At 30.6% G+C, this 27,892-nt stretch overlaps 2 protein-coding genes and 1 long non-coding RNA gene across 3 annotated transcripts; 2 read left to right on the top strand and 1 right to left on the bottom strand.

Annotated features, from left to right (window-relative positions):
* LOC109348087 (probable leucine-rich repeat receptor-like serine/threonine-protein kinase At3g14840) lies at positions 381-12,059 on the top strand. The gene is made up of 24 exons (XM_019588306.1): positions 381-506; positions 1,351-1,525; positions 3,735-3,806; positions 3,919-3,987; positions 4,782-4,853; positions 4,928-4,999; positions 5,437-5,508; positions 5,729-5,800; positions 5,910-5,981; positions 6,072-6,143; positions 6,296-6,367; positions 6,752-6,823; positions 7,592-7,654; positions 7,829-7,894; positions 7,986-8,021; positions 8,110-8,150; positions 8,357-8,733; positions 8,932-9,127; positions 9,216-9,362; positions 10,097-10,215; positions 10,329-10,539; positions 10,692-10,929; positions 11,117-11,267; positions 11,438-12,059. The coding sequence occupies exons 1-24, from the start codon at positions 419-421 to the stop codon at positions 11,834-11,836; spliced, it is 3,024 nt and encodes a 1,007-aa protein (XP_019443851.1). The 5' UTR covers positions 381-418; the 3' UTR covers positions 11,837-12,059.
* Positions 21,310-26,328, top strand: LOC109348085 (protein trichome birefringence-like 41). The gene is made up of 5 exons (XM_019588305.1): positions 21,310-21,720; positions 23,069-23,240; positions 24,726-24,901; positions 25,004-25,162; positions 25,865-26,328. Exons 1-5 carry the CDS (start codon positions 21,449-21,451, stop codon positions 26,154-26,156), a joined length of 1,071 nt encoding a protein of 356 aa, XP_019443850.1. The 5' UTR covers positions 21,310-21,448; the 3' UTR covers positions 26,157-26,328.
* LOC109348086 lies at positions 25,001-25,856 on the bottom strand. The gene is made up of 2 exons (XR_002107699.1): positions 25,251-25,856; positions 25,001-25,208 (listed from the first exon to the last, which is right to left on the bottom strand). It is a non-coding gene; the product is annotated as an uncharacterized LOC109348086 (long non-coding RNA).

The raw sequence follows: 27,892 nt of genomic DNA, 5'->3' as shown, positions 1-27,892 counted from the left end.
CCATCTTTCTAAGAATTTATAATGTCATATGTATTTAAGAACCATTATTCTTTTGATTAATTAAGAGATATTTTTTTGTTTTTACATATAATAATATAATAAAAGTATAATATAATTATATTAAAAAATAAATGTATGATATTCTTATATTTTTTCATATTATTTGTGATGTATTTGTCTCGTAATTAATTAAGAGGATGATGACTCCGTATTTAAGTAAATTAACATCAGTTTCAAGAAACCTTCCACTTGTTCGTGCTGTAGTGCATAATAAAAAAAATACAAGTTGGCAAGTGATAATAATACTTGATGTTCACGAGATCTAATGGACTTATTCTCCTTAATTCCTATATCAACAATATATAATCTCACTATTCATGCTTTTACATTATCATCAGAAACTTCTACCAGAAACAATATGAATTTGCCTCAACTTTTCTGCTTTATGCTTCTTGCATGTGCCTTTGCTTCTTTGGCTTTAGGAGCTACTCTATCAGAAGATGAAGGTAAATAGCTACATATATACTATGTCTCTTTTGATTATTTCCTCATGCTTTGTTTGAGATTGTTATTTTGTAAGGGCAAGGAAGGAAAGAGATTGTTTTGGAATGAGTTTTCCTTGTTTGAGAGTTGAGTGAAAGAGAGTGAAGGACTTTGGAGATTTTCTATCGACTCTAAAACTCTTTACGTGCCAATTTTCATACTTCCCTCAATTTAAGGTTATTTTTGGAGAGAAACATATCAAAATAACTAAATGACTTTAGTAAAATGTTATAATTATATTTTTTATATTTTTCATTGTTAATTACATTTTTTAAGGAATAATAAAAAATATTATTGCATTATCATTATTTAGTTTCCACTTATCTAATTTCACACTCCCCAAAAGAGATAAATTTGTCTTCCTTTCCCCTTCCCTTTATCATTGCCCCTTGATCCTCTCTTTCTCTTTCCCTTGTAACTCTCAAATATACCATTGGTAAGAAATTATATTGGAATTTATTTTGAACATCCGGAATGAATATAGAAATATCTCTTATTTTAAAGTAAAATAGATATAACTTATTCAAATGTGAGTTTGAGTTATAATAGAGATATCTCATATTATGGGACAGATGAACCATGTTTGGTGTATGTTTTTCTATTGGTTCTATCCAAAATGAAACATTTTGGAATTGTGGAGACAAGCCAGATAATTATGTCATATAGCATTTCATCATGTTAATAGGAAATATTTTATATTGTAAAGTCCTAGATTGATATTTTTAGTAGAATAATAATAAACAATATTGTAGGAAAACAATTCAATTTGGGTGCAACACTAATTTGATGTTGATTTTGAATATATAGTTGAAGTTATGAAGGACATAGGTAAGACACTTGGGAAAAAGGATTGGGACTTTAGTGTTGATCCATGCAGTGGAGAAGGTAACTGGACATCATTTGTTCAAGAGAAAGGGTTCCAAAACGTTGTCTCATGTCATTGTTCTTTTGACACTGGCTCTGTCTGCCATGTTGTTAGCATGTAAGTGTTTTCAGAATAAAGTATTTCCTCCTATAACGAGATAATTTATCTCTGTCAATAAAATTATGATATGAATACTATTTTATTTGGTTTAAAAATGTTTTTGTAGAAAATAAGATATATGTCATAATTTTAGTAATTAGATGAGATAATTTATCTTTTTATATCAATAAATACTTTATTTTCAAAAGTGTTTTATATCTTCATCTTTGTGTTTCCTGAAAAGAAAAATCTTAGTGAAGAAAGGTAAGAAAAAGGTTTATTCTTTTTTCTTTTAGAATCAAAATTTTGAGGAGAAACAAAAAATAGAAAAAAGGATTTTGACCCTCTGAGTCATTGCCGGGTTGTTTTGTTTTTTGTTTACTTGCCAAAGTTTAATTTGGTTTTAGAACTCGAATTTTAATTGATTTTTTATATTTCGTAGTAATTTCTACCACAAATTAAAGTAGCCTTAACTAAAGTCACATCAAATCATTTTGAAGATTATTTGACATCGGAATTTTTAAAAGGACTTTGGAATTGAATCTTATAAAATACATACATTTTCATTTTCCCTTACATCAAATCTTAAACCTCATCTCTAAGAATTTTTTTCACAAAAATTGACAAAAATAAAAAAGAACAAATAATCTTCGGATAAAGTATGTACTCATGATAAAAAATTCAAATACAGTTATCATGGTTATTTTTTTTCTCTAGTATGGATGTTTCCATGTATCTGGTTATCAAATTTATATAAATAATAATTTATTTAGTAATTTATATAAATGTTGGATGATACAGTGTATAGCTTAATAAATAGAGTATGATATATATACAGTTATACACTATATATAAAGATTTATACATAATTAATATATTATTCACCATCTGTTTGTATTACTTTTTTTGAAAAGTCAATCATGGTAAAATGTAAATGATGAACTGATGGTGTATAAAAAAATTTCATTATTAATATATAAATATTTTTCTCTACTAAATAACGATATTAATTGTACATATTTTACTAAGTAAACAGAATCATTAACAATGATAATCTAAAGTAAATGAAAAACGCATCTTAAGTAAGGCAAAAAGGTAAACCGTTATATAATACTATTTTTTATAGTTTAAACTTTGAAGACAAATCATCCAACTAAGTTGATTCTTTTACAATTTTTCATGTTTCTTATATTCCAAGCATACCACTTAGAGTACTTTTCTCTTTCACATTATGCTATCTACATATATGCTTAATTTAGTGCTCCTACTTGTATTGTTTATTATAAAAAAGTAGAATAGATCTTTGCATTACATGTGCAAATAAACAAATTTTGGTTTCATTTTTTATTAAGCTTGATAATATATTTCAGAAACATAATCTTACATAATCTTTCACTAATGTTTAATTTGTCAAGACTTTGAATCTATAGTGGTTTGACATTCCATGCTCCCATACACACTTATACGTCATTAGTTCATTTCTACATTTTTTTTAATTAGTGTATTATTCATAATTCATGTATTAATTATTATTGACTTTTATATAGAATTAATATATATCATTAGTAAATAATCTATAACCGTATATATAAGATTAAACTGGTGAGTAAATAATATAAGTTACATGATGGTATGATACATTAATAAATAATATATGTTTAATTCAATTATAAAGGTATATCATACATATACACTTCATCCATTTTTTTCATTCCCTTCTCCACACTTATTTCCTCTTGAAACTTGTGATGCCCAAAAGAAAGAGTAAGGATCATCTTTATTATTGAAGAGAGAAATAATATTTTTACTCTTAATTTCAAAAATAAAAATGTTATTATAAATATAAAAAAAGATGTCATTATATTTTAGTTTTTTTGCTTTTTTTTACAGCACTTTCATCTCTAATAATAAAGAGGAATAAGACTATAAACAGAAGTCCTTGAAAAAAGTTATATTCTTAAAACAATATAATATTAATGAAAACAATACAATATAGATGGACAATAAAAACTCATTTTAAAAAATAAAATAAAAAATCAGTTTTGAAAGTATAATCCAAATATGTACCCCAAAAAAAGTGAGAATAACCAACATAACTCAAAACAACTATAGAAATGCAATTGATACCAATTCTCCTTATAAAGTTATAATTGTTTTTGTTTAGTTGATTCTATGTTGTTAATCTAAGTAATGAATTTTGATGTTTGGATGTATAATAATGATACAGTAATCTCAAGTCACAAAATCTTTCTGGCACACTCCCAAAGGAACTAGTGAGGTTGCCTTTCCTCCAAGAAATGTATGCACTTCTCAACACAAAACTTCACTCACTCTTTCCTCAATTAAATTTACATCATTTTTTATCATATAATGTAATATTATTCATTTTTATTGTTCTCTCTTTGTTACAGTGATCTAACCCGCAATTACCTTAATGGTACAATTCCTCCACAATGGGGCTCTATGAATCTTGTCAATATGTACTCTCACTCTCTTCTATGATTTATTACCTATCATTCTTTTGTTTATTAATTTTGATAAGGTTTTAAATTTTAGTTTTGGTTAAGTTACACTTATCTGTGTTAATACGTGGAGGTGCCATGATTTAAATATGTGTTGGATTACTTTTCAGATTGTTAATTTGGTTTTGAGATGAAACTTACAACTTATGAAAAATGATATCATAGGTCCTCCTATAGTTAGAGACACTACTACAACATTAACATTATGCCTCAATTGTAGTTGTGTACTGAAAATTAAAACATGGTATGTTTGCGAGTTGGTTTTTGGAGGTTAAGGGAGGGAAGGAAAAGACTTAAGAGCTATAAAATATACTTATAAGATGGCTTCAAGCCTTCCATTTTCTTTCATTCTCCTCCAAAAATCAACTCATAATCAGACCCTTAAGAGGAAGGTTTTAAATGGGAGCCCGTAACTATAGTTGAATCCACAAAGTTAAGGTTTATCACAACTACAATTGCAGCCATATTTTCCCACATTTGTCTGCCATTTGGTAAACAATTTTCCATTTAAAGCGATTCTGAAATCTGATAAATAGGTTTTGTTTCGTATTATTTTTTATATGGTTTTAAATTGTGGTTGCGTTTCGGTAGTTGCATGCTGAAGCACGGCAATTGTGGCCAATGTGGTCTGCAATTGCCACCTGGTGTGTCTGCAGCGGCCCGTTGCGACCGCATCGCGCAATTTAAAACATAATGATAGTATATATATGAAACATGAATCTAATTATACATGTATCTATGTGACATGGCAGTTCACTTCTTGGAAACAGATTAACTGGGTCAATCCCAAAAGAACTGGGAAACATTACCACCTTGAAAAAATTGTGAGTTTTTGGATATTTTTTCGATCTCAATTTTATGAAAAAGTTGTTATGGAAGTTAAACTTGCAATGGATAGGGTCCTGGAGTTCAATCAATTATCTGGAAATCTTCCTCCAGAGCTTGGGAATCTTCCCCAGCTTGAAATGCTGTAAGCCCTTATGTTTTACACATAAATAGCTTTTCACTTTTCAGCAAAAATAAGTCTGCAATTAGTACTAACTATTCTTGCACAAATTAATTTAATCCAAGCTTCTTTATGGCCTGTTATTTTCAGTTATGTTATGTTTTAAGTTTTTGACTGATTTTTACTGCTGACACTTTATTCTTTAGTTTTCACTAATAGATTTTTATATTTATGATTCTGTGGTAGATTTTTCATTTGCATTCTATGCCTTTGACTTAGCTCCTTTAAATGCTTGGACAATCATTGATGAGAAACTATTTACAAATTCATATATTGCTAATGTTGCTTGTATTATATGAAAATGTCAATTGTGGAATTTAGCCATTTCAGACTTAACTAAAAAGTGCAATCTACTGTTTAAGGAATCCTAATCCATATTTTAAATTTCAATTTTTCTGTAGGCTTCTTACCTCCAACAATTTTACTGGAAATTTACCTGCAACATTTGCTGGGCTCACTACATTGAAACACCTGTAAGCATCTTTCTGTTATTTTTCTTTAAAAGGGTGGCCGAGTGCACCACACGGGGCTCCTGTTTAGTGAAGTCGTCTGCGGAGATTAGATATACGCAATCTTACCTTGCTAAGATGCTGTTTCCAAGATTTATTTTCTTTCAGTTCACTAAATTACTTTCACTGTGTTTTTCCATATCAATAATACATTTTATTTGTTGCTTACTCTCTTGTATTGCAGACGAATCGGCGACAATCAATTCTCTGGAACTATACCCAATTTTATTCAGAGCTGGACCAATCTTGAGAGGCTGTGTGAATCTTTTCTCTCTTCTTGCAAAAATGTTTATCTTCAATTGTTTCTAGTGGAATTACATATTATTGAATTGCTTTATCAAAGGAAAGATTTTCAATTGTGATAGGGTGGTGCAAGGGAGTGGTTTGAGTGGACCAATTCCTTCTGAGATTTCATTTCTAAAAAACCTCACTGACTTGTAAGTATGGTGTTTTATTTGGTAGCCAAGGTTTCAAAATTCATTTTTCTCTCTTATTTTGTTTCACCATGTTTAAAATATGTCACACAGGAGAATTACTGACTTGAAAGGATCAGATTCTTCTTTTCCACAACTTAGTAACTTGACAAATTTGGAAACACTGTGAGTTAAAATGCTTGGATTACTATTTTTTTATTATGATTTTCATTTTCTGAGTGAATGTTTCAATATTTCTAACAAAAGAAAGAAAAAATGAGAAGAGGCTAATGCCTTTTTGCAGTCACAAATTTACATATATTTGAATTGTTTCTCAGAGTGCTGAGGAGTTGCAACCTAATAGGAACCATTCCTGAATATCTTGGAAATGTGACTAGCTTAAGATCATTGTAAGTTATGCTTTATTTATTGAGTTTAATTTAGATGCAGTATCAACCAATCATACATCACTGCATATATGAATTTTCAGATAGTTATTAGAAAAATCGATATTGTTAATGATATGCCAATACATGATTGAATGACAATTTAAAAAACTTTTACAATTTAATTACTTATTTATTTTCAATTCTTTTTCTTGGTGTTGCACTCAAAAGTTTCTTGGATTAGAACCGTTTATAATTCATGCATTTTTAACCAGTCTTCTTGATAAAGACCCTCAACATGCTTCTGTACATTGGATTATAGAGACTGAACATTTTCATGCTGCTTTTCTGCAGCAACTTCTTCTATCTCTTAAATAACACTTATACTTAACATAATTTCTTTTTCAGAGATGTCAGTTTTAACAAATTAAGTGGAGATATTCCAAGCACCTTTGGGGACCTAGAGAACATGAATATACTGTAAGCATTGTCTTTAGTTTTCAATGTGATTTTTTATTACGCCAAAATGAGACAGATATCTCTTGATAGTTGGGTGGTGCTGTTCAATTTTATCTAGTGACTATGATTAGTAGGAATCAGAAAGTGCTAATCAGAAGTTTGAACCTGTCAATTAATACCCTTTTATCTTCCTTATTTGTACAATACTACAATCTTACTTTAGGTCCTGACTGGGATGGCTAACTAAAGTACTAAATGCCTAAACCGAATTCTTAAACATACCATGGGAACCATGTGAGAAAGAAAATGTCGAGAACATTATAAATTTATAACGCACTCATTTGCATATAAGCACAAGAATGCATGCAAAAGAGAGAATCAGATTGATAATTCTGCAAATTTTGTTTTCATTTCAAGTCCATCTGCATATCCATCAAACAATTTTGTTTTTAAGTTCAATCCAATAAATATGTACTTCAAGAAGTACCATGAGAGAATCATGTTCCTGCTTCTCACTGATAAAATGAATTGAAAAACGAATAGAGAAGAGGAAACTGTATGGGGGAGATAAGCAAGTAGAAGAGAACAAAAGAGCTAGTGCTTCCTTAATGTCAATGATCTATGATCTTGTCTAAATTAGATATGATCAAACCAGCTAAGTCAATGAAAGAACCCTTGGGGACCATTCAAATTATTGGGAATAACGATTTAGTTATTGGTATTTACCATTTTGATCATCAGTAAATAACAAGTTTTATAAATTAACTTCTTGATATTGTTTTCACTTAGATACTTAACTGGTAATCTTTTCACTGGACCACTTCCCAATTGGATTGATAGACCGGACTACACGTGAGTAATCTTTCAATTGCTACTTATATGGTTTACTATGTTGAATCATATTTTTTGCACAGTAAATTATTCCATCATTATTCTTTGGATTTTTCTTTCCCTCAAGTGTTTCATGAATCAAATGGTTTCTTTTTGCCATATTTGATTCTGAATCACATTCATAAATTATTACAGAGATCTCTCATATAACAACTTCAGCATCGAAGACCCTGGGCAGTTGACATGTCAACAGGGAAGCGTGTAAGAATTGTTGCTTTTGCCTAGTTTTTATTTTTTGTTTTGCCAATTTTAACTAGCTATCTAAGCCTTGAGTATTTACTATGTGACTTAGGAACTTGTTTGCATCATCTTTGAAGGCAAACAACTTGTAAGTTTTATAATATTCTCACTAATTACTTTTATCATGTGTATATAGCTTGTGCTGACTTGTTATGCAACCTCCACTATTTTCTCAGGGGAACGGTTCCTTGTTTGGGGAACATCAACTGTCCTAAAAGTAAGTTGATATGTCTTGGATCTCCTAAAGACTGTTAAGATCTCAGTAGTGCTTTATAACACAAACCAGTTCATTTTTAAGAGGGTGGAAGGTTAATTTATAAGATGGTGGAATATAATATTTGTGCAAATATATTTTTCTAATGTGAGATTCATATTGTGCTTTATTCCTTTTACTAGATTTTAATCCTTTTCTGATTGTCCCAGCTTTGTACTCTCTCCGTATTAACTGTGGTGGAAAGCCGGTAAATACTAACGGAAGCATGATTTATGATGATGATTCACTTGAAGCTGGACCAGCAAGATTTCACCGGACTGGATCAAATTGGGCATTTAGCAACACCGGTCACTTCTTTGATAGTGGCCTTGTAGACTACTATACCTGGCCTAACACAACTAAGCTTGCTATGGACAATGCTGAATTGTACATGGATGCACGTGTTTCTCCTCTTTCGCTCACTTATTATGGATTTTGCCTGGGAAATGGAAGCTACACAGTAAATCTCCATTTTGCTGAGATAATGTTCACTGATGATCAATCATATAAGAGCCTTGGGAGGCGTGTATTTGACATCTATATTCAGGTGCATGGTTTCATCATTTTACACCACATGCTTATTGTTGAACAGATGCCCTATAGCCAACTTGGCTAGTGTTAGTTTTCTGTTCATGTTTACAATTTATAGTCGCTCACTCTAAGTTTTTTTAAATCAACTTCTAGACTGAAAATGTAAAAGTTGTAACCATAATGAATTATTTGTGTTTGGATTGAAGCATTGCAGAAAAAGTTGGTGCTAAAGGATTTCAATATTGCAAAAGAAGCGGGAGGAGTTGGTAAGGCAATTATAAAAAAATTCACTGCTATCGTGACTAGCAATACCTTGGAGATTCGCTTACATTGGGCTGGAAAAGGAACCACTGCTATCCCATTTGGATCAGTATATGGTCCTCTTATATCAGCTATATCTGTTGATCCTGGTAAGCTCTATTTCTCTGCAAGTTCTTTTTCTTCTGCCATACCCTCATTATATAATCTAATATGTAAACCTCTTGTATAATAACACAGACTTTCCACCCCCTATGGAAAATGGAAGCAGCGTAACTGTGCGGTCTATTGTTGCAATTGTAGTTGCTGGAGCCCTTTTTATCATCATGTTATTTGGTATACTTTGGTGGAGAGGATGTCTAGGACAGAAAAGTTCGTTGGAAAGAGGTATGCCGTATGCACTAAAAAGCTACTATAACTATTATTGTTATCAACATTTTAGGCTGAAATTCGCAGAAACTTTGATGCACCAAAATTGGGATTTTGCAAGCATAGGACATGAATTTAGAAGGGGGGAGTGCATGAGGTGGTAGGATCAACCAACTTTTGGCAAATCCCTTGGAATAAAAAGAGTAGCTTTTCTATTAGTACTTCAGGAATGTAAAAAGATAGTGCTTCTACAGAATGTATTTTCATGAAAAATGTGGACATGTATTTTATGGGGACATGTACATTGTTTTAGATAATATCATATGGAAATACTGTCTCATATTGTAAATTTGTGATTAACTATTTTTGCAATTTAAATTATACTCGAGAAGAAAAGTAGTTGAAAAAACATATACTTTCAGTGGTTAAGCAATAAAGTAAGTAGATGTGTTGCTTGTTAATTGACATTCATTTTCCATATATGGAAAATTTCACACTTTTACCATGTTGTATAATTGCACTTAGGAAATAGAAAGATATTGGTACATAACATGTCATATAAGTATGTATTGACCTTGATCCTAGTTAATTATCTTGTAACTCGTATAAACATCATATGGATTGTCCATTCAATGATGCTATTGTGTCCAGACTCTAGAATAAATGTATATTCTGCCAAATGTAACAATGTGGAAATTTTGAAGAAAAAAAAATCTCTGATATATTTGTTGTCCTTTCCATTCAACTGACAGAGCTAAAAGGTTTAAATTTGCAAAATGGCTTTTTTCCTTTACGGCACATCAAAGCAGCAACTAACAACTTTGATCCTGCCTTTAAGATTGGAGAAGGAGGGTTTGGTCCTGTTTACAAGGTATTCTCTCACAATGTCAATCAACTGTTTTGTTTGGTTCTCTTTGAATAATATTATCTATTGTTGCTTCTCTACAACTCCAAACAAACCTTATACCTATCCCGGAAATGCAGGGAGTTCTTTCAGATGGCACTGCAGTAGCAGTTAAGCAGCTTTCTTCTAAATCGAAGCAAGGGAATCGTGAGTTTATAAATGAGATTGGCATGATTTCTGCTTTGCAGCACCCTTCTCTAGTTAAGCTCTATGGATTTTGCATGGAGGGAGATCAATTGTTGCTAATATATGAATACATGGAAAACAATAGCCTTGCCCATGCTTTGTTTGGTAATATTTTCTTCTTTGTATACAAATTCGGCAGGTCTTTCATTAATAACCTACAATCTTGTAGATAAAGCCTATATACATATATATGCGAAGTTACAAACACATGACTAAGTAGTTAAGTTATCTAATATCTATGGCAATTTCAAATGAAGCTCAAGAAAAAAGTCAATTGAAATTGGATTGGTCAACAAGGCAGAAGATTTGCATTGGTATTGCTAGAGGTTTGGCTTACCTCCATGGAGAGTCGAGGCTTAAGATAGTTCATCGGGACATCAAGGCCACTAATGTGTTGCTCGATAAAGATCTAAGTCCGAAGATATCGGATTTTGGTTTGGCCAAGCTCAATGAAGAGGGCCATACCCACATGACCACCCGAGTAGCTGGCACTTAGTGAGTATATTCATTTCTTTTTATGTCGTTTGTTGATCAATATTCGTTATTTTGTATACGTGAATGCACTGTAAGGCAGAAAATAAGAAAACATGAGTATCGAAAATATCATTTTATCTCACTTAATATGTATTTACAAAATGTATTCTCTACTGATTGAGTAATATATGAATTTTGAATACTGCAGTGGATATATGGCTCCCGAGTATGCGATGCATGGTTATTTGACTGACAAAGCAGATGTTTATAGTTTTGGAATTGTTGCTTTGGAAATTGTTAGTGGGAAGAGCAATACCAAGAGCTGGCCAAAGGAAGAATGCTTCTCTCTTGTTGATTGGGTAACTTATTCTCTCATGACTTTTTGCATTCATGACAATATGAATGTCCTTTGGAATATTTAGGAAGACCATTTTGTTGTGTAAAAAGCATTAAAAATCTCATTCATTTTTCGTCTAATGCCACTTTGAAGAGTAATACAATTTACACTATCTTGTATTTTGTTTACTAGGTGCTTCTATTGAAAGAAAAAGGTGATCTAATGGACCTAGTTGATGAAAGATTAGGTGTAGACTTCAAAAAAGAGGAAGTAATGGTCATGATCAATGTGGCTCTTTTATGCACACATTCTTCTCCAATGCACAGACCTGCAATGTCTTCAGTGGTAAGCATGCTTGAAGGAAGAACTGATGTTCAAGAAGTGGTGCCAGACACCGAGGTATTCGACGACAAGAAGTTGGAGGCGATGCGGCAGTATTATCAGCATAGGGAAAAAAGTAAGACATGGCAGACTCAAGAAGAGAGCATTTCAATAGATGAAAATTTTGCAGCTATGTCTGATACAGATCTCATTTTTGTTAACCAAGATGATTATTCTTCATCCTATGAGGAAAATACTATCACTATGTAACCAATAAAAGTTGCATCGCTTTCATCACTTAGTAGATACTACATATTTACTCTTTGCTAGTTTTCTCTTTATATCCATTGTTGATTATTGAGAACAGGAAATATATGCTATAGAAGTTATTTTGTTTTGTTGCATATGTATTGTAATAGTTTATACTATTGAAGAGAAGAACAACTTGGCTTCTGAAACACATTTGTAGAGTCCAAAATTTAAAAACAGATATAGTTTTATTTCCATTATATATGACCAAATCAAACTAGATTTGGTTTTTTCTTAAGAATGTAATATATACATATATAGGAGAGATTCGTTTACACTCAAGTTACACTCAATCTCAACCATTCATTTTCTTAGATCCAACGGACCAAATGAGTGAGTTCAGTAAGTTATTTAAGATTTTTTTTCTCGCTCATCACTTAGAGATTTTGTTAATATATCCCTGATTGCTGACAGTTAAGGATTAACAGTTATTACTCATCCTTATTACTTGAAAAACAAAGTATGAAAAAAGATTGAAGTTAATCGAGAATTTGATCCTTCAAATATCAACATGCTGTTATCAATTTAGCTTTTTAAAGAAACTTGTCACCATTTAGAAACACTATGGCACAACTAACCATCATCAAACTACCTAATGAAAATGCTTTATCAATTTTAAATTAGTTTAACTATAATGGATTTATAAAAAAAAACAATTTATGTTGGTTTTTTACAATTGAAGTTTTAATGTTGTAGTAGGTATATATGGCATCAAACTATGATATTTTGATTACTAGATATTAATGGGAATAGCAACACCATTACTAGCCTGGCTAAGGAAGAATGTTTCTCACTTCTTGATTTTGGTTACTTATCTTTTCTTAATTTTCATATTTTTTTCAATGTTGTTTGTTTTATGACCTAAAACTCTTCCGTTCAAATCCTTAAATAGTTTTCCACTTACGAGAATAAGAACGTTGCTACACATCTGTTGTCCCATACTTTATGTCTCATGTACATATGACTGATCAAAAAAAAAATATTTAAGTTAAAATTTAATTATTAAATATTTTTCTGATTAATCATAAATTATAAGTGTGTGACAAGCTCCTCGTATATCTACTTTGCAGGAGACCACTTTTTACCTCTTAATTTTCTGCCTTCATGCCAACTTTATAGCAAGTCTATTCAATTTTCATTTTTTACAACCTTTTAAAGACAAAATCATTTTGGAACTGAAACTGTTCTAACTAATCAAAAATACTATAATATATTCGTGATACAAATTGTGGATGTTAATTTAACTTCTCAAGTACTTAAATATTGGAAATGTTAGAACTTGCAATTTGAATGGTGTGAAAGAAAGAAAAGCAGTGAGGAAATTAGGAGAAGATAGAAGATGATGAATAGTGTAATTTTAAAAGTGGAAATTTCTGGTTGTTGATTAACAACCATTTCTGCTAGTTATAGTAAGTTTCAACTACAACCTCAATTACTCATTATACAAGGCCCAACTTATTTCCTAATGTCTAAGCTATTGTGAACATCCAATTTTTTCAGCCCAAAAGACATTTTTCAAAAAAATAACAAATAAAAATAAAATAAACATTTTGGATTTCTATAAAAAAATGTCATTTTTTATGTGTTCAAAAATAAAAATGATTTAAATTTGAATTCATGACTTTTATTAAATTTGAATTTTAAACATCATAATATCACAAATCAAAGTTTTGAATTTGAATTAAAAGCAAAAATCAAAATCTCATTAACTTTGTCTTGGAAGTTAATAGGGGATTTGATTTCATTTTCAAACATGTGTCAAAATTTAGCTTTAAATAGGCATATGAGACATGAAATCACGGATCCACAATCCCAAAAATCTCTTATAGACAACAAATTCATATCATCCACAACAACCTCAAAGTCTAATAATAATAAAATAAAATATTTTCTTTTTTGGTAAACATATAGTTAATAATTCATGCAATATAGTAAGGGTACCGTTCAAACGGGCAACTAGGGAGCTAATACTTTCCCTAGTCTGTAATCATTCCTGAACCTGGATATCAAAGTTCAAGGTCCAATGTGATTGAGCCAAAAGATTTTTCTACATTTTTTACTGAAAAATGTAATAGCGACTCTAATAAGGTCGTGTAACCAAAAATCAAGGCACAACATCTATTGAATTACAAGGTATTATACTCAACATTCTCCCTTAATTCAAACTAGCTTGACTTAGAACTCCTAACCTTCTTCTCTATTTTTCGAAATTCTCCTTCTTCAAAGGTTTTGTTAGGAGATCTGCTTGTTGTTCCTCTAATGGACAAAATTTCAGCCTTGAGTTTCCTTTCTCCACTTGACCTCTTAGGAAGTGGTACTTGGTATCTATGTGCTTACTGCGACCATGTGACACTAGATTCTTAGCCAGACTGATTGCAGATTTATTGTCCATTAGTAGTAGCATTGAATCATCACAACATACTCCAAACACTTTTAGTAGAGATTGCAACAATAATCCTTGACAACCATCCAGGCAGGCTGCAATATATTCAGCCTCACAAGATGGGAGTGCCACCACTTTCTGCTTTTTCGAGCTCCAACTAATAGAGGTTTCACAAAGTTTAAACAAATACTTTGTGGTACTCTTTCTGTCATCCTTGTCTCCACTCCAATCTGCATCAGTGTAACCATAGACTGTGCTTGATTTGTTGTCTTTGTTGACAAGGAACAATACTCCAAAGGCAATGCTTCTCTTTAGGTATCTAAGTATTCTCTTAACTGCAATCATGAGTGTGTCTAGGATCTTCCATATGTCTACTAACCAAGCCAACTCCGTAGGTTTTGTCTGGTCTAGAGTTGCATATGTATCTCAATGATCCTATCATCTACATATAGAGAGAGTTGCATCAACTGTTTGTTCATCTGGACTTCCTCTGCACAAGACATTTCCAGTTTCAACTGGTGTGGGAGATGAGTTGCAATCAAACATATCAAATCTCTTTAATACATCAGATATATATTTCTTCTGGTGCATCAGTATGCCTCCACTTGATCTCACAAATTCTAACCCAAGGAAGAATGACAAAGTTCCCAGATCAAACATTTCAAACTCTGATTTCATCTTTATTTTGATGCCTTCTATCTCTTCATCTCTACATTATATTATCAAAAGATCATCTACATACAAGCATATTATTACTGATGTTTCTGTAGGTGAGCCTTTTATGTAGATTTCATGTTCACTAGTGCATCTGAGGAGACCTTGTTTCATAAGGAAGTCATCTATCCTTTATTTCCATGCCTTGGGGGCTTGTCTCAGCCCATAGAGTGCCTTGTTTAGCTTGTAGACCTTTTGTTCTTGACTAGGAACCTCAAAGCCTAGAGGTTGTGACACAAACATTTCCTTGTCCAATGGACCATTCAAGAATGCTGACTTTACATCCATTTGGCTCAAGCTCCAATTTTTTGAGCTCGCAATAGCTATCACAAGTCTTACAGTCTCTATTCTTGCAAATGATGCAAACACCTCATCAAAGTCTAAACCAGGCTTTTGAAAGAACCATTTAGCAACCAACATGGCCTTGTACTTGGCCACTGATCCATCTTGTTTGAATTTCAACTTGTAAACCCATTTTACTATAATGGCCTTCTTTCCTTTGGGTAGCGTTGTGAGTTCCCAAGTATTGTTCTTTTCAATTGACCTAATCTCTTCCCTTATAACTTCAGTCCAGCATACTTCTTTGACTGCTTGATCAAAAGAGATAGGTTCCATTTCAACTAAAAGGGCGATGTGAACTAAGTCCCCATCTGATGTAATTGTGGTATCAGAAAAGACTTTATAATCCCTCAATCTTGTTGGCATATTTCTTTGTCTTTGAGGCCTCTCATTTGTGTCTGCATTGTCTTCACTGGTTATAGCATTCATAAGAGTTCTTCTGCAGTGCTTATGTCCATCTGGCTCATCTGATTTGAGGGTGAGTCAATTGAATCCCAATCCTAGGACAGTGTCTCATCAAACCTGAGATCTTTATTATATAAAATAACATTGGTATATGGATTATAGACCTTATATGCACAATAGAGTGATATCCTAGGAAGATCAATTTCTCCCATTTATCGCCCAACTTTCTTCTCTTGTTATTAGGAATGTGTATGTAGCGAATTGCCCTAAACACTTTGAGGTGTCTCACACTTGGTTTAATACCAGACCGAACTTCTTCTAGAGTTACTTTGTTCAATCTTTTTGTTGGAAATCTGTTGATTATGTAAGTTGCAGTAGCCATTGCTTCAACCTAGAATTTATTTAGAAGTTTATTTGTCTTTAACATACTTCTTGCCATGTTCAAGATAGATCAATTTACCCTTTTTAGCTATTCCATTATGTTGGGGTGTAGGGAGCAACTATCTCATGAATGATGCTTTCTCTATCACAATAGTTATGAAACTCATGAGATGCATACTCCTCCCTCCATCACTTCTTAGAAACTTCATCTTATTGTCACATTGCTTTTCAGCCAATGCCTTAAAGCTTCTGAATTTGTTGAAGACTTCATTTTTTTCTCTTCAGCAAATAGATCCATAGTTTTCTAGTAAACTCATTCTTTAAGGTCACAAAGTAGTTGTTTCCTCAAAGGGACTGAACTTCTAGAGGCCCACATACATCAGTATATACTACCTCTAATGGTTTGGTTGATCTAGATGGTACTTGTGTTTTGAATGAATTCCTGGACTTCTTACTTGTGATACATTCCTCACACAATTCAGTTAGAGTCTTCATGTTAGGTAATCCAATTACCAATCTTTCTTGGCTTAGCATTTCTAAGCTTCTGAAATTCAAAGGACCAAGTCTTTGGTGTCATGTCCATGTCTCTTGAGCTATGGTCTCTAGACATCTATTGTCACCAAGATTGATGCTAATCTTGAATGTCCTGTTATGTGAAAGAGGTGACTTTAAGATGAGAACACTCTTCTTGTTGAAAACCTTCAACATCATGCCTTTCATCCTCATTTTGTACCCCTTTTCAAGTAGTTGGCCCAAGCTTATCAAGTTGTTTTTCATCTTTGGCACATAGAGTACATTTGAGATATATGAGGTTGTTCCATATTTCCTTCTTATCACTACCCTACCAATTCCTTTTGTGATGATGTAACTATCATCTACAAACTTTACCCTTGTCTTCACAAAGTCATCAAAGGACATGAACCATTCCTTATGCCCAGTCATATGATTTGAGCATCTTGTGTCTAGGTACCAATTGTTGGATGAGAGTTGTTGATCATTTTTTGTAGTGACCATTAGCAGTTTCTCATCTAAGCTTCTTATCTTCAAATCAGAAACATCTCCTTCTACCGCCAACAAGACCTCTTCATCTGAGTCTTCTTCTTTGGCTAGACTGGCTTCTGCATCCTTACCCCTCATCCTGAGTTTATATTTTGATGCAAAACGGCCCCATCTTTTGCAATTAAAGCATTAGATTTTGCTTTTGTCCCTCTTCTTATTTCCACTGAACTTATGATTTCCTTTCTTGGCATTCCCTGACTCAACATAATGATTTAAGTCAGTTGAGTTGCTCCTTGGAAATCCTTTATAGTGTTGTTTAGCTTCTCTTCCTCAACCTTCTTCCCTGAATTCCACTTGCCATTGTCCTTGTTGTGTTTGTCAAAATGCTCAAAGTTCTTTTTCTTCTTGAACTGAACACTTAGAGCTTGCTGAGATTGTCTATCTGACATCCTCTCAAAAATCTATGCTCATGTTCCTTAAGTGAACCTTGTAACTCATCAATTTTAAGAATTTCAAGGTCTTTTGATTCTTCAATTTCAACAACAACATTGTCAAATTTGGTAGAGAGTGTTCTCAAGATCTTCTCTATAATACTTTGTTCTGGTATTCTTTCACCACGGCTTCTCATTACATTGGTCAAAGTACGAATTCTTGTGAAGTAATCTGCTATGGTTTCTTGGTCTTCCATTTGCAACAACTCATATTGCTTGCGCATCATTTGCAGCCTTACTTTCTTCACCTTCACCCCACCAGAATAACATTTGTCTAGAATTTCCCAAGCTTCCTTCGATGATGTTTTTGTAGAGATCTTTTCGAAATTGACATGATCCACACATTGATGTATTAAGAAAGTTGTCTTACAGTATCTTTTATTTGCATCTCTGAATTCCAGTTTCTCCGCTTCAGTTGAGTTCTCCTCAATTTCTTGAACCCCTAGTTGCACAATATCTAAACATTCTTCAAATTCAAAAATAACCTTCATTTTGATGTACTAGTGATCAAAGTTATTCCCATTAAGAATGGGTAGATTCATATTGAATCCATTTGAGGTTGTAATTTCTCAATTCGTTTGAGTTGACTCTTAATCCTTGCCCACTGTGGACTTTCTACCACTGAATCTCCTTGAATCGTTGAAGGGCTCCACCACATGTTCCTTGATTGTATGGCTCTTGATCCCACTATTAGAACTTGTAATTTGAATGGTGTGAAAGAAAGAAAAGGAAAATAGTGAGGAAATTAGGAGATGATAGAAGATGATGAATAGTGTAGTTTTAAAAGTGGAAATTGATGGTGGTTGATTAACAACCACTTCTGCTATTTATAGTAAGTTTCAACTACAAGCCCAATTACTCATTATACAAGGCCCAATCTATTTTCTAATGTCTAAGCTATTGAATTACAATGTATTATACTCAATAGGAAAAACTAAGTGTTAGTCTAATTGTGTAAGGATTCATTATATCCCTAAAATAATTAGAAGGTCTAAAATCTAATTTCTGCGAATTATGTTTATTGAGAGAAATAATCACACAACTAAAATAATTAGTTCTTTACTAATAGGATGATGAAATACTGTATACTATATATCACTATACATGTTTCATTAAATGATTACTTGGGTGCTACTGCATTAATACGTGGGGTTGAGTGGTCCTTGTGTCCTACATTGGTTGGGCCTTTACGCATGGGGTTAAAATCTCCATTAGATTGGGTCTCTTTTATGAGCCTCTTGATGTCACCTGCATTAAACAATTTATTAAAGGTTTTACTTTATAGTAAATATACTTATTTTTAAATTCATGTATTATTTACTTCTTTTGAATCAATTCCATTCAATTTTAGATTATATTTTAAATATGGTAATGAATAATCGTCCATATTTTTTTAATATAGCTTTATTTGATATTAAATATATTAGTTACTATTAAAATATATTTTATATGTGTTTAAGTTCATGTATCTAAACTAAAACTTATAATAAACTTGATACCATAATCGAAAATAAATTTATTATGTAAAAATATTATAAAAGTGTATATTATATTATTTTCATAATAATGAACTGAAGAAACTAATATTCTAATAAATCCTAAATCTATATAAATAATTGATAGGCAAAATTGGAAGTAAAAAGTAATAATTAATATATTTTATATTTAACATGTATTTAATTTTTAATATTAGTATCTAGAATTTTGAGCTTTTATAAGTGACTATTTTTAATTTAATTTTCATTTCAAGAGCATAAAATAAGATATGATAAGAGTCGTGATTATATATTAAAATTTCATTAAATTCACTAGTTATGTGATTAAAAGTATTTAAGAGGAAGAGTAAATTATTTACACCTCCTAAATTTTAGTGAAATTAAATAAATCATATATCATAATTTATATATATACATTATAATGACAATTTCTATAGTAGAGATAAGTATAATTTTTTAAACAAAAGTGTAATAAATATAATTAAGTTAAATAAAATATGGTATTATTGAGACAAATCCAAATTGTATAAGAGTCAATATCTCTTTAATATTTTTGGTTTGTTACAGTAGTATAACAATGATTTAATCAATATTCTCAAAGAGTTGTTGATGTATTTTATAACGAACCAAAAATAATAAAAATATATTGAATCTTATATTATTTGGACTTATCTTTACATTATATCGTATTTTTCTTAATTGAATGACATTCATCACTTTTTTGTGTAAAATATCACATGTATTTCTCATGCATGAGAAATTAGTGTAATGTATGAATATAAATAGATATAATTTGTGTAGGTACAAAAAGATGAGGTAATTTGTAAATAAAATTTTACTAAAATTAAAGGATATCATTATAATTTACTCTAAAACTAATTATTTTAATTTGATTAAATGGAATCAATAACAAATAATATATTGGTTGTGAGCCAACTTCCTCCCTGAAGAACATAAATGAAGATATGATACAAGTCACAAGCTATTAAAATTACATTAAATATATTAATTACATGATTAAAAGTATTTAAAAGTAATTATTTTAATTTGATTAAATAGAATCAACAGGAAAGATAATACATTGATTGGGAATTGACTTCTCAATTCAAGGTGGAAAATGAAGATATGATAAAGCGTTAGTCAAGCTGATAAAATTTCATTTATGTTATTATCTAATTATTATTTTTATTAATATTTAAAAATGTAATTTTTATTATCATTTATTAAATAAAATATTTTTTATTATTCTATTAATAATAATATTACAATTAATTTTTTATTAGCAATTATTAAAAAATATTTTTAGTAATTATTTTATTAATGAATACCAAAGATCTCTTCTACCAAATACCTTAAAGACGATGCAAATATCTTCTGTATTTTTCAAGTACATCTCTATGTTTTTCTCTTAATCTATGAGTTAAATCTAACCAATAGTCCCCACCATGTGGCAACAACCACCGATTTTTTTGTTTCCATTTCTTGGAATCAAATAACAGACAATGAATATCAAGTTTCACCTCCCTAAGTTGGCAAGTACAATCCCTCAAGTTTCAATTATTCCATAGATGTTGATACATAGCATTAATTATATAGCTGTTATCACATCATAACCCAAAACATATTAAACATCTATATATTTCGAAATAAATAAACTTGGGAGAAATTTAAGAAATAGAGGAAATGGGGTTGAAGGTTTAATTACCACTAATAACAAAAATATTAATATCGAGTAATGTTACATCATTGGATTAAATCGTCGTAGTGTAATATTAAACTCACAAGAAAGCGACATATGTCACTTATTAATCAATAACTCACTAATAAATAAAGAGTTTAAAATCTGTGCACTGACAGTGTAAAGTTTTTTACACTGTGAGCTCATCACCCACCATTGATTTGTATTACTTTTGTTTAAGAGTCAATGATAGTTAACAAATCAATGATAGATGAATCATTGACAGTGTAAAAACACTTATACTGTCAGTGCATACATATTAAATCTATAAATAAATAGTATCATCTTATGATAATGTCACTTTCTTATAGATATGATAATTAGTAGAAAAATATATCATTTTCTATTAATATTATAACACTTACCCATTAAAAAACAATAACTCTCTTCCAAGATAATAGTCGGGAATAACATATTCACAAAAATGACTCTTCCAAGAATGTCCCTATATGTATGAATAAATACATGCAGCAAAGTCCTATATAAATCCTAAGAGTTGTAGTGCTTAAATGCCAACATAGACAAACAAAAGCTCCTCCTTTTTAGTTCCTTTTCCCCATTACCTTAAACCAACTCTCTCTTTCTCTCTTATCACATTAGAGAAAGAAAGAGAGAGATTTTGAGAAAATGGGTATGTACAATTTCTTCTCTGGTTTTGTTCTCTTCTTTGTTATTCATCATCTCTTCATTGCTGTGATAAGAGTGAAGGGAAAGGGTTTGGGTTTTGGTGAATGTGATTTGTTCAAGGGTACATGGGTTAAGGATGAAGATTTGTATCCACTTTATCAGCCTGACACGTGTCCATTCATAGAGAGAGAGTTCAGGTGCGAAGGGAATGGACGGCCAGATCTCATGTACACTCACTATAGATGGCAGCCACTTGCCTGCAACTTAGTCAGGTTCTTATCATTCACCTCTTTCTACCATACACTTTTTTTCAATCTTCCAATAATATGAATAATATATTGATTATACATAAATCTTTTTATACTAATAATAAATATATATTATACTTTTTAATTATTATCAACTTTTAAATATAAATAATACATATATAATCGTTACTTAATAACAAAAGTTACTAGTATAAATATTTGTCTAAAAAACTTTTGCACTTAGGATGAGATTCTGTGATCATTAGCTTCCATAATTTTTAATATTATTTTATTTTAAATATTTCATAATATTTACTAAGTATCAGACTCTTCATTATCCAAGAAGATAGAACTTCATCCTTATGAGTATATGAAATATAAGGAAGATTATGATACGTGACCTTTAGGATATAATCCTATCATTCCAGGATACACTTTGTGCCACACATATTTTTTGTCCCATACTTTGTGCCATTTCATGTGTCAAAAAAATATATTTAAGTTAAAATTTAATTATTAAGTATTTTTCTGATCAATCATACACTCATGATATATAAAGTAGTACAAAGTGTGGGACAGCAGATGTACTCTCATCATTCAAGCCAGTAAAATAATGGAGAAATTTTGTTAAAACATGAAAAGACATTATTAGCGGGAAACTAGAGGTACCCGAATGTTTGGCATAGGGTTGGCAGCCGCAGATTCATGTGTAACAGACAAACCACTTTAGCAGCTGTTTAGGAAAAAAGTGCATTCTAGATTTTCATACCAATATGTTTGGATTTAGATTTGTGAGAATGTAACAAACATCATACCAATATATTTAGATTTTTTTTAAGAAATATTGTATATTTGGATTTTGATAATATATTCTCTTCAGTAATAATGAAATATGTTTTTAAACATTGTGTATGCTATACTTGTTCTTCATTGATATAAAAAAGTCTAACTAGTTTAATAAGCATGGTTCTCGGCTTCCTTTGTCCTTTATATTGGATAAGAATTTATTGTGTTAAAACATATCCTCAAAACTGTCCTAAATCAATTAAAATAAAAAAATTATGAATATTAAATTTTTCAATTGATATAATATATTTTGATTATGTCCATATAGACTTGGAGACCTGTCTTGGCACTTTTTTTTGGAAGGAAAAATTTGTTCTGGGAAATTGAATAATGGTTTTTTTATACACTTTTTTACGTTTGATACCTTATATAGTGTCATAAACCAAATGACAATGGTTAACGTTCTCTTCTTTTATACATGATTTTATCTTTATTATGTTATCTTTTAAACATGATTTTACTATGCCAATAATTGTAGTGTGTTCGTATTTTTTTATTTATTTCATATTTGAATTAAGGAGTGCAGATTTAATGCGCTAGATTTTCTGGAGAAGATGAGAGGAAAGAGCATTATGTTCGTTGGAGATTCACTGAGCCGAAATCAATGGCAATCTCTGACTTGCATGCTTCACTCATCACTACCTGATTCCACTTACACTTTGGACAGAGTCACAGATGTTTCTATATTTACATTTACGGTATCAATCTATTACTCTAAACATTTTACCAACAAAAATGATGTATGCAACTAAAATTAAGAGATTTATAAATTATTATTGTATCATCATATGTTATCTATTTTTATTTATTATTGATTTTTAAATATGATTATATATAAATCATTATTGCGATGATGTATAAACATTACACTTATTATTTATTATAAATGTTATTGTATCATGCTCTATGTTAATACAGGGAATATATATGTTGTCCATATTTAACTTTTTTAACGAAAGAAACAAAATGAAGTTATAACATGTTAAATTATGATTTGTTTAAATAAACAATTTTTTTTTGGGTGATGCTGATGATAATTATGTTATCTGACTTATGATTAGTAAAGTGTAGGAAAAAGAATCTTTTCTTTAAATGATGGTGGTGTTGAGTTTGCAGGGGTATGGACAATGTGAATTAAATTACAAATAGTTAAGTGATAAGTGGTCCCCTTTACTTGTCCATAGCCATAAGTAACTTGTGCAAGTAGCTACCTTCACATTGGCTATTATTCTAATTGGCTTCCATTTTCACACTTTGGTCCCCATCAACTTACAAGCCCCACTGCTTTGCTATATCTTAACTAGATTTTTTTTTGTATTACTAAGCATATCCTTTTACCTTAAGGGTAAGAAATTAATATCTTTCGATGTTGTGACTGTCTTTTCTAACAAGTGTCGTTCTAAAAAATCGAACTCCTAATTTTTTAATCAGTTTTAAGATTTAATGAGGTCTTATGACAAAATTTTATTGATATATCTTATCTTGGAGTGAAGCTGCTTTCAGAATTTAAAGGCCAGAATCTTCAGATAGTCATCCTTTTTTCTTATCTTTATCACTCATACCAAAACTTTCTTCTCTTTTCATCTTATCAATGTATTTGTAGTTGCCCAATATTGTGAGGATATTTTGATAAGTACTTTCAAGCAAATATTTATAACTATTCTATTATTAGCTTATATTTAATAAAAAATAAGTTATACTGATAAATGAAATTATTTTAATAAGTTACAAGCCGCTCCTATTTAAAAAACTACTTGAAGTAGTTTATGATTAATAAGTTATGGTTTACTGACTTTTCATTTAGTATGTGTGAGTGTCATTGAATTTTTGACCACTTAACCTATTTTTCTAGCTTTTAACTCCTAACTAACTAAAAGTTTTTAGCTAACTTCAGGTTTTCACCTAACTTATTATTAGTTAATTGTGTAACTTATCAGTTAATTGTACAAAATACATTCTAGATTATTAGATGGATTTATTTGTAATATTCTATTAGTACAAAATGTTATAAAGTAGCTAGATTCCATTACCGAAAATTTGTTTTCTATAATAATCATTTTAATTTTACAATTATGAAAAAAAAAACTTCACAGTTACAATAAATTAAAACTAAACTGACTATTCCATCATTTTCTTATGGGATCTAAATTATATATGTTCTTGTTTTAATTTTTTTTTTGCAGGAATATAATGTGAAAATAATGCTAGATAGAAACGTGTACCTAGTAGATGTTGTTCGAGAAGATATTGGAAGGGTCTTAAAGCTTGATTCAATAGAAGGAAGTAAATTATGGAGAGGAATTGATATGCTTATATTTAACACATGGCATTGGTGGTCACGTAGAGGACCTACTCAACCGTAAATTCATTAACTATTTCTTTAACAACTATTAATTATTTATTCATAGTTTTACATTTTTTTGTTATTAAATGTGTTTATGGTGAATGGTTTTTTTTCCAGATGGGATTATATTCAAGAAGGAAGTGAAATTATGAAAGACATGGATAGAATGGAAGCTTTTGAAAAAGCACTGAAGACATGGGGTGCATGGGTAGATGCTAACATTGACCCTGCAAAAGTAAAGGTTTTCTTTCAAGGGATTTCCCCATCTCACTACAAGTAAGTAGCAAAAAAATAAATAACATTCATTTTTGGAATATTATTGCTTGCACTCTATCTTTTAGTTCTTTTTAGTTACTCCTATTACATTAAGAAAATGTAATTTGGTAAGTGTGTTTGTTTTAGTTTTAATATCTCAAAAATAAAAAATAAAACATATATGGAATGGGTTTGGAGCCCTTCTAGTTATCTTAGTTGTATTGTGTAATGTCTTTAGAGATAAGAGTATTACTTGTTTTCTTAATACTCATTATTTACTTATTTATTAAATGAATCACCGATCAAAAAAATTCAACTTGAAAAGAAGTTTAACAACTTATCTTATCTAATAAAGAGAGGAAACTCGCAAGAAAATGATATAAAAGGAGCATTACCCTTTATTTTATATTCCTATTATTCAAAACTCAATTCAAAAAGAAATTTAGCAAATTATCTTATTCAATAGAGAGGTAGAGAGAAAGCTCAGCAACCTCATCACAACTAGATGAAGTGAAAATAAGAAATAATTTTGCATAATTGAAATTTGACCAATTTTAGAAGTTTATATTAGTGTTGAATAAAAAAAATTCACTAATTTAGTTTTAGTATGTATAAGAATATAAGCATTAATTAGTGGTAAGTTTTTGGACTATTGGGTCCAAATATATAAATGATTAATTATTATGATGACCTAATGTGTTTATTTGACAACATTGATTTCAGTGGCAGCCTATGGAATGAACCAAGTGCAAAGAGTTGTGTCCGGGAAATAACTCCGGTGGTTGGATCGACATATCCGGGTGGTTTGCCACCGGCAGTGACGGTGTTGAAGAGTGTATTAAGAACAATTAAGAAACCAGTGACACTACTTGACATCACAACTCTCTCATTGCTTAGAAAAGATGGACATCCTTCAATTTATGGACTTGGTGGAGCAACAGGAATGGATTGTAGCCATTGGTGTCTTCCTGGTGTTCCAGATACATGGAATGAAATACTTTATAACCTTATTTAATTGAAGAACAAAAATGATTAATCATTGAATTTTATTAGGGGTATTTAGTGGATTCATATAGAAAAATTTGTATAGATTATAATGGTGGCTATATCTTATTTTGATAACTAGCCACCTTGATTGTTATATGTCTTGTGCTCTACAGTGAATAATAGTAAAACTATTCAGCATACATTAATCTATTTATAATTTTTCCTGCCTTAAAAAGAACAAAGAAAATGGAGAAAAAAACTTCCCTTCAATTCATTAGTGGATCAAAAAAATTAGGTCTTCTTAGCTAACTATCCTTGCTAATTATATTTTTTAAAAGTCCTTGAAACTTATCATACTCAGGAGAGTCAGGACCTATGTAAGTTGCTCTCAAAGTATATAAACCTAATTAAAATGTCAAACTATAAGGACCTATTGAAAAAACGAGGTAAATTGTAAGGATAAAATGATTAATTTACCAAAATATGATATACTCTAGTACATACAATGAATCATGGGATACGTGAAAAATTAAATAATTAAAAAACACATTTTTGGGTATTTATTATGCATGTTTCGTGGGTAATTAGTATGAAAATCTTGAATTTATATATTGTTACAGTTGAATTATTTTTCTTTCATTATTGAAAATATGCGGCGTTGTTTTCATGTAGTACATAGAGCTTCTTAAATTAGTCCTCTTATATCCTATATTATGGTCAATTTGCTGCATGCTCAAAGCAATTATTAGTAACGAAATTAATACAATTAAAAGTATAAGAATATATTAATTATAATGAAGATTAGTGTCAATCAATGGGATGCATACGATGCAAGCTTGATGCATATTGTAGTAGTGTTCCAATCAAATTTTAAAATTGAAAAAACAATAGCTTAGTTCCATTTGTCGGTGATGTACGTTCTCTTTTTAAATACATGTTATTAAATGTTTGATGCATGTTCTTTCTAGTTTCTATCTACAATTATTAGATCCAACTAAGTTCATGAACAATAAATTGCTTTCACAAGCATCATCAAATGGAATTAAAAAAGAGACTTATGTTGACTACGTATCTAACACAGCTATGTGATGCATATTGTTTATCTTAACCTCTTTTTATTATATGTTGTTAAAGGTAAAATCGGCATCATAAAATTTGTATATCTTAGCATTAGTTAGTGGGTACATTTACACTACAAAATGTTGAAGAAAAAACTAAAATTCCAAAATAATGTCACATGGGAATATTTTGAAAAGGTTGAATAAAAATTGGAAATTTGAGTTTGATTACCAAGTTTTCCTTATTCGTTTGACAATATGCAAAATCCACTATAAATAATTCTTAAAGTTGATGCATTCTTTACCGTGTGTATTTTCCTCTATACTTTTTTTAGTACCCCTTCTACCAAAAAAATTTAATGAACTTCCTAGTTTAGTTTGTATTAAATATATGTTATAACTTATTACATGGCCTTAACCATCCATGTGAATATGTGATGTCTATTTATGTTATTTGGATATATAGTAAAAGATATGGATCGTTTGATTGCGTGCAAGGGACCACTATCTTGGTTAGCTTGACGTATACAATCAAATTTCAAGCTTTACAAAGTTTCTTCTAGTTAAGGCATTGTGACCTTTGTTTTCTTCTTTATATACTTAAAACTTTAAGGTTATGATCGATAGAAATGAAAGAAAGAGATCAAAAGGTAAAGACGAGGAGGAAGAGAAGGGGGAAAAATTGTCACACTTGTTTGAAATTGTA

This window comes from Lupinus angustifolius, chromosome LG05 (genome assembly GCF_001865875.1).
Source record: "Lupinus angustifolius cultivar Tanjil chromosome LG05, LupAngTanjil_v1.0, whole genome shotgun sequence".
NCBI classification, from domain to species: domain Eukaryota; kingdom Viridiplantae; phylum Streptophyta; class Magnoliopsida; order Fabales; family Fabaceae; genus Lupinus; species Lupinus angustifolius.
Note: the sequence above shows the minus strand (reverse complement) of the source record. Positions and strands in the feature narration are given on the sequence as shown.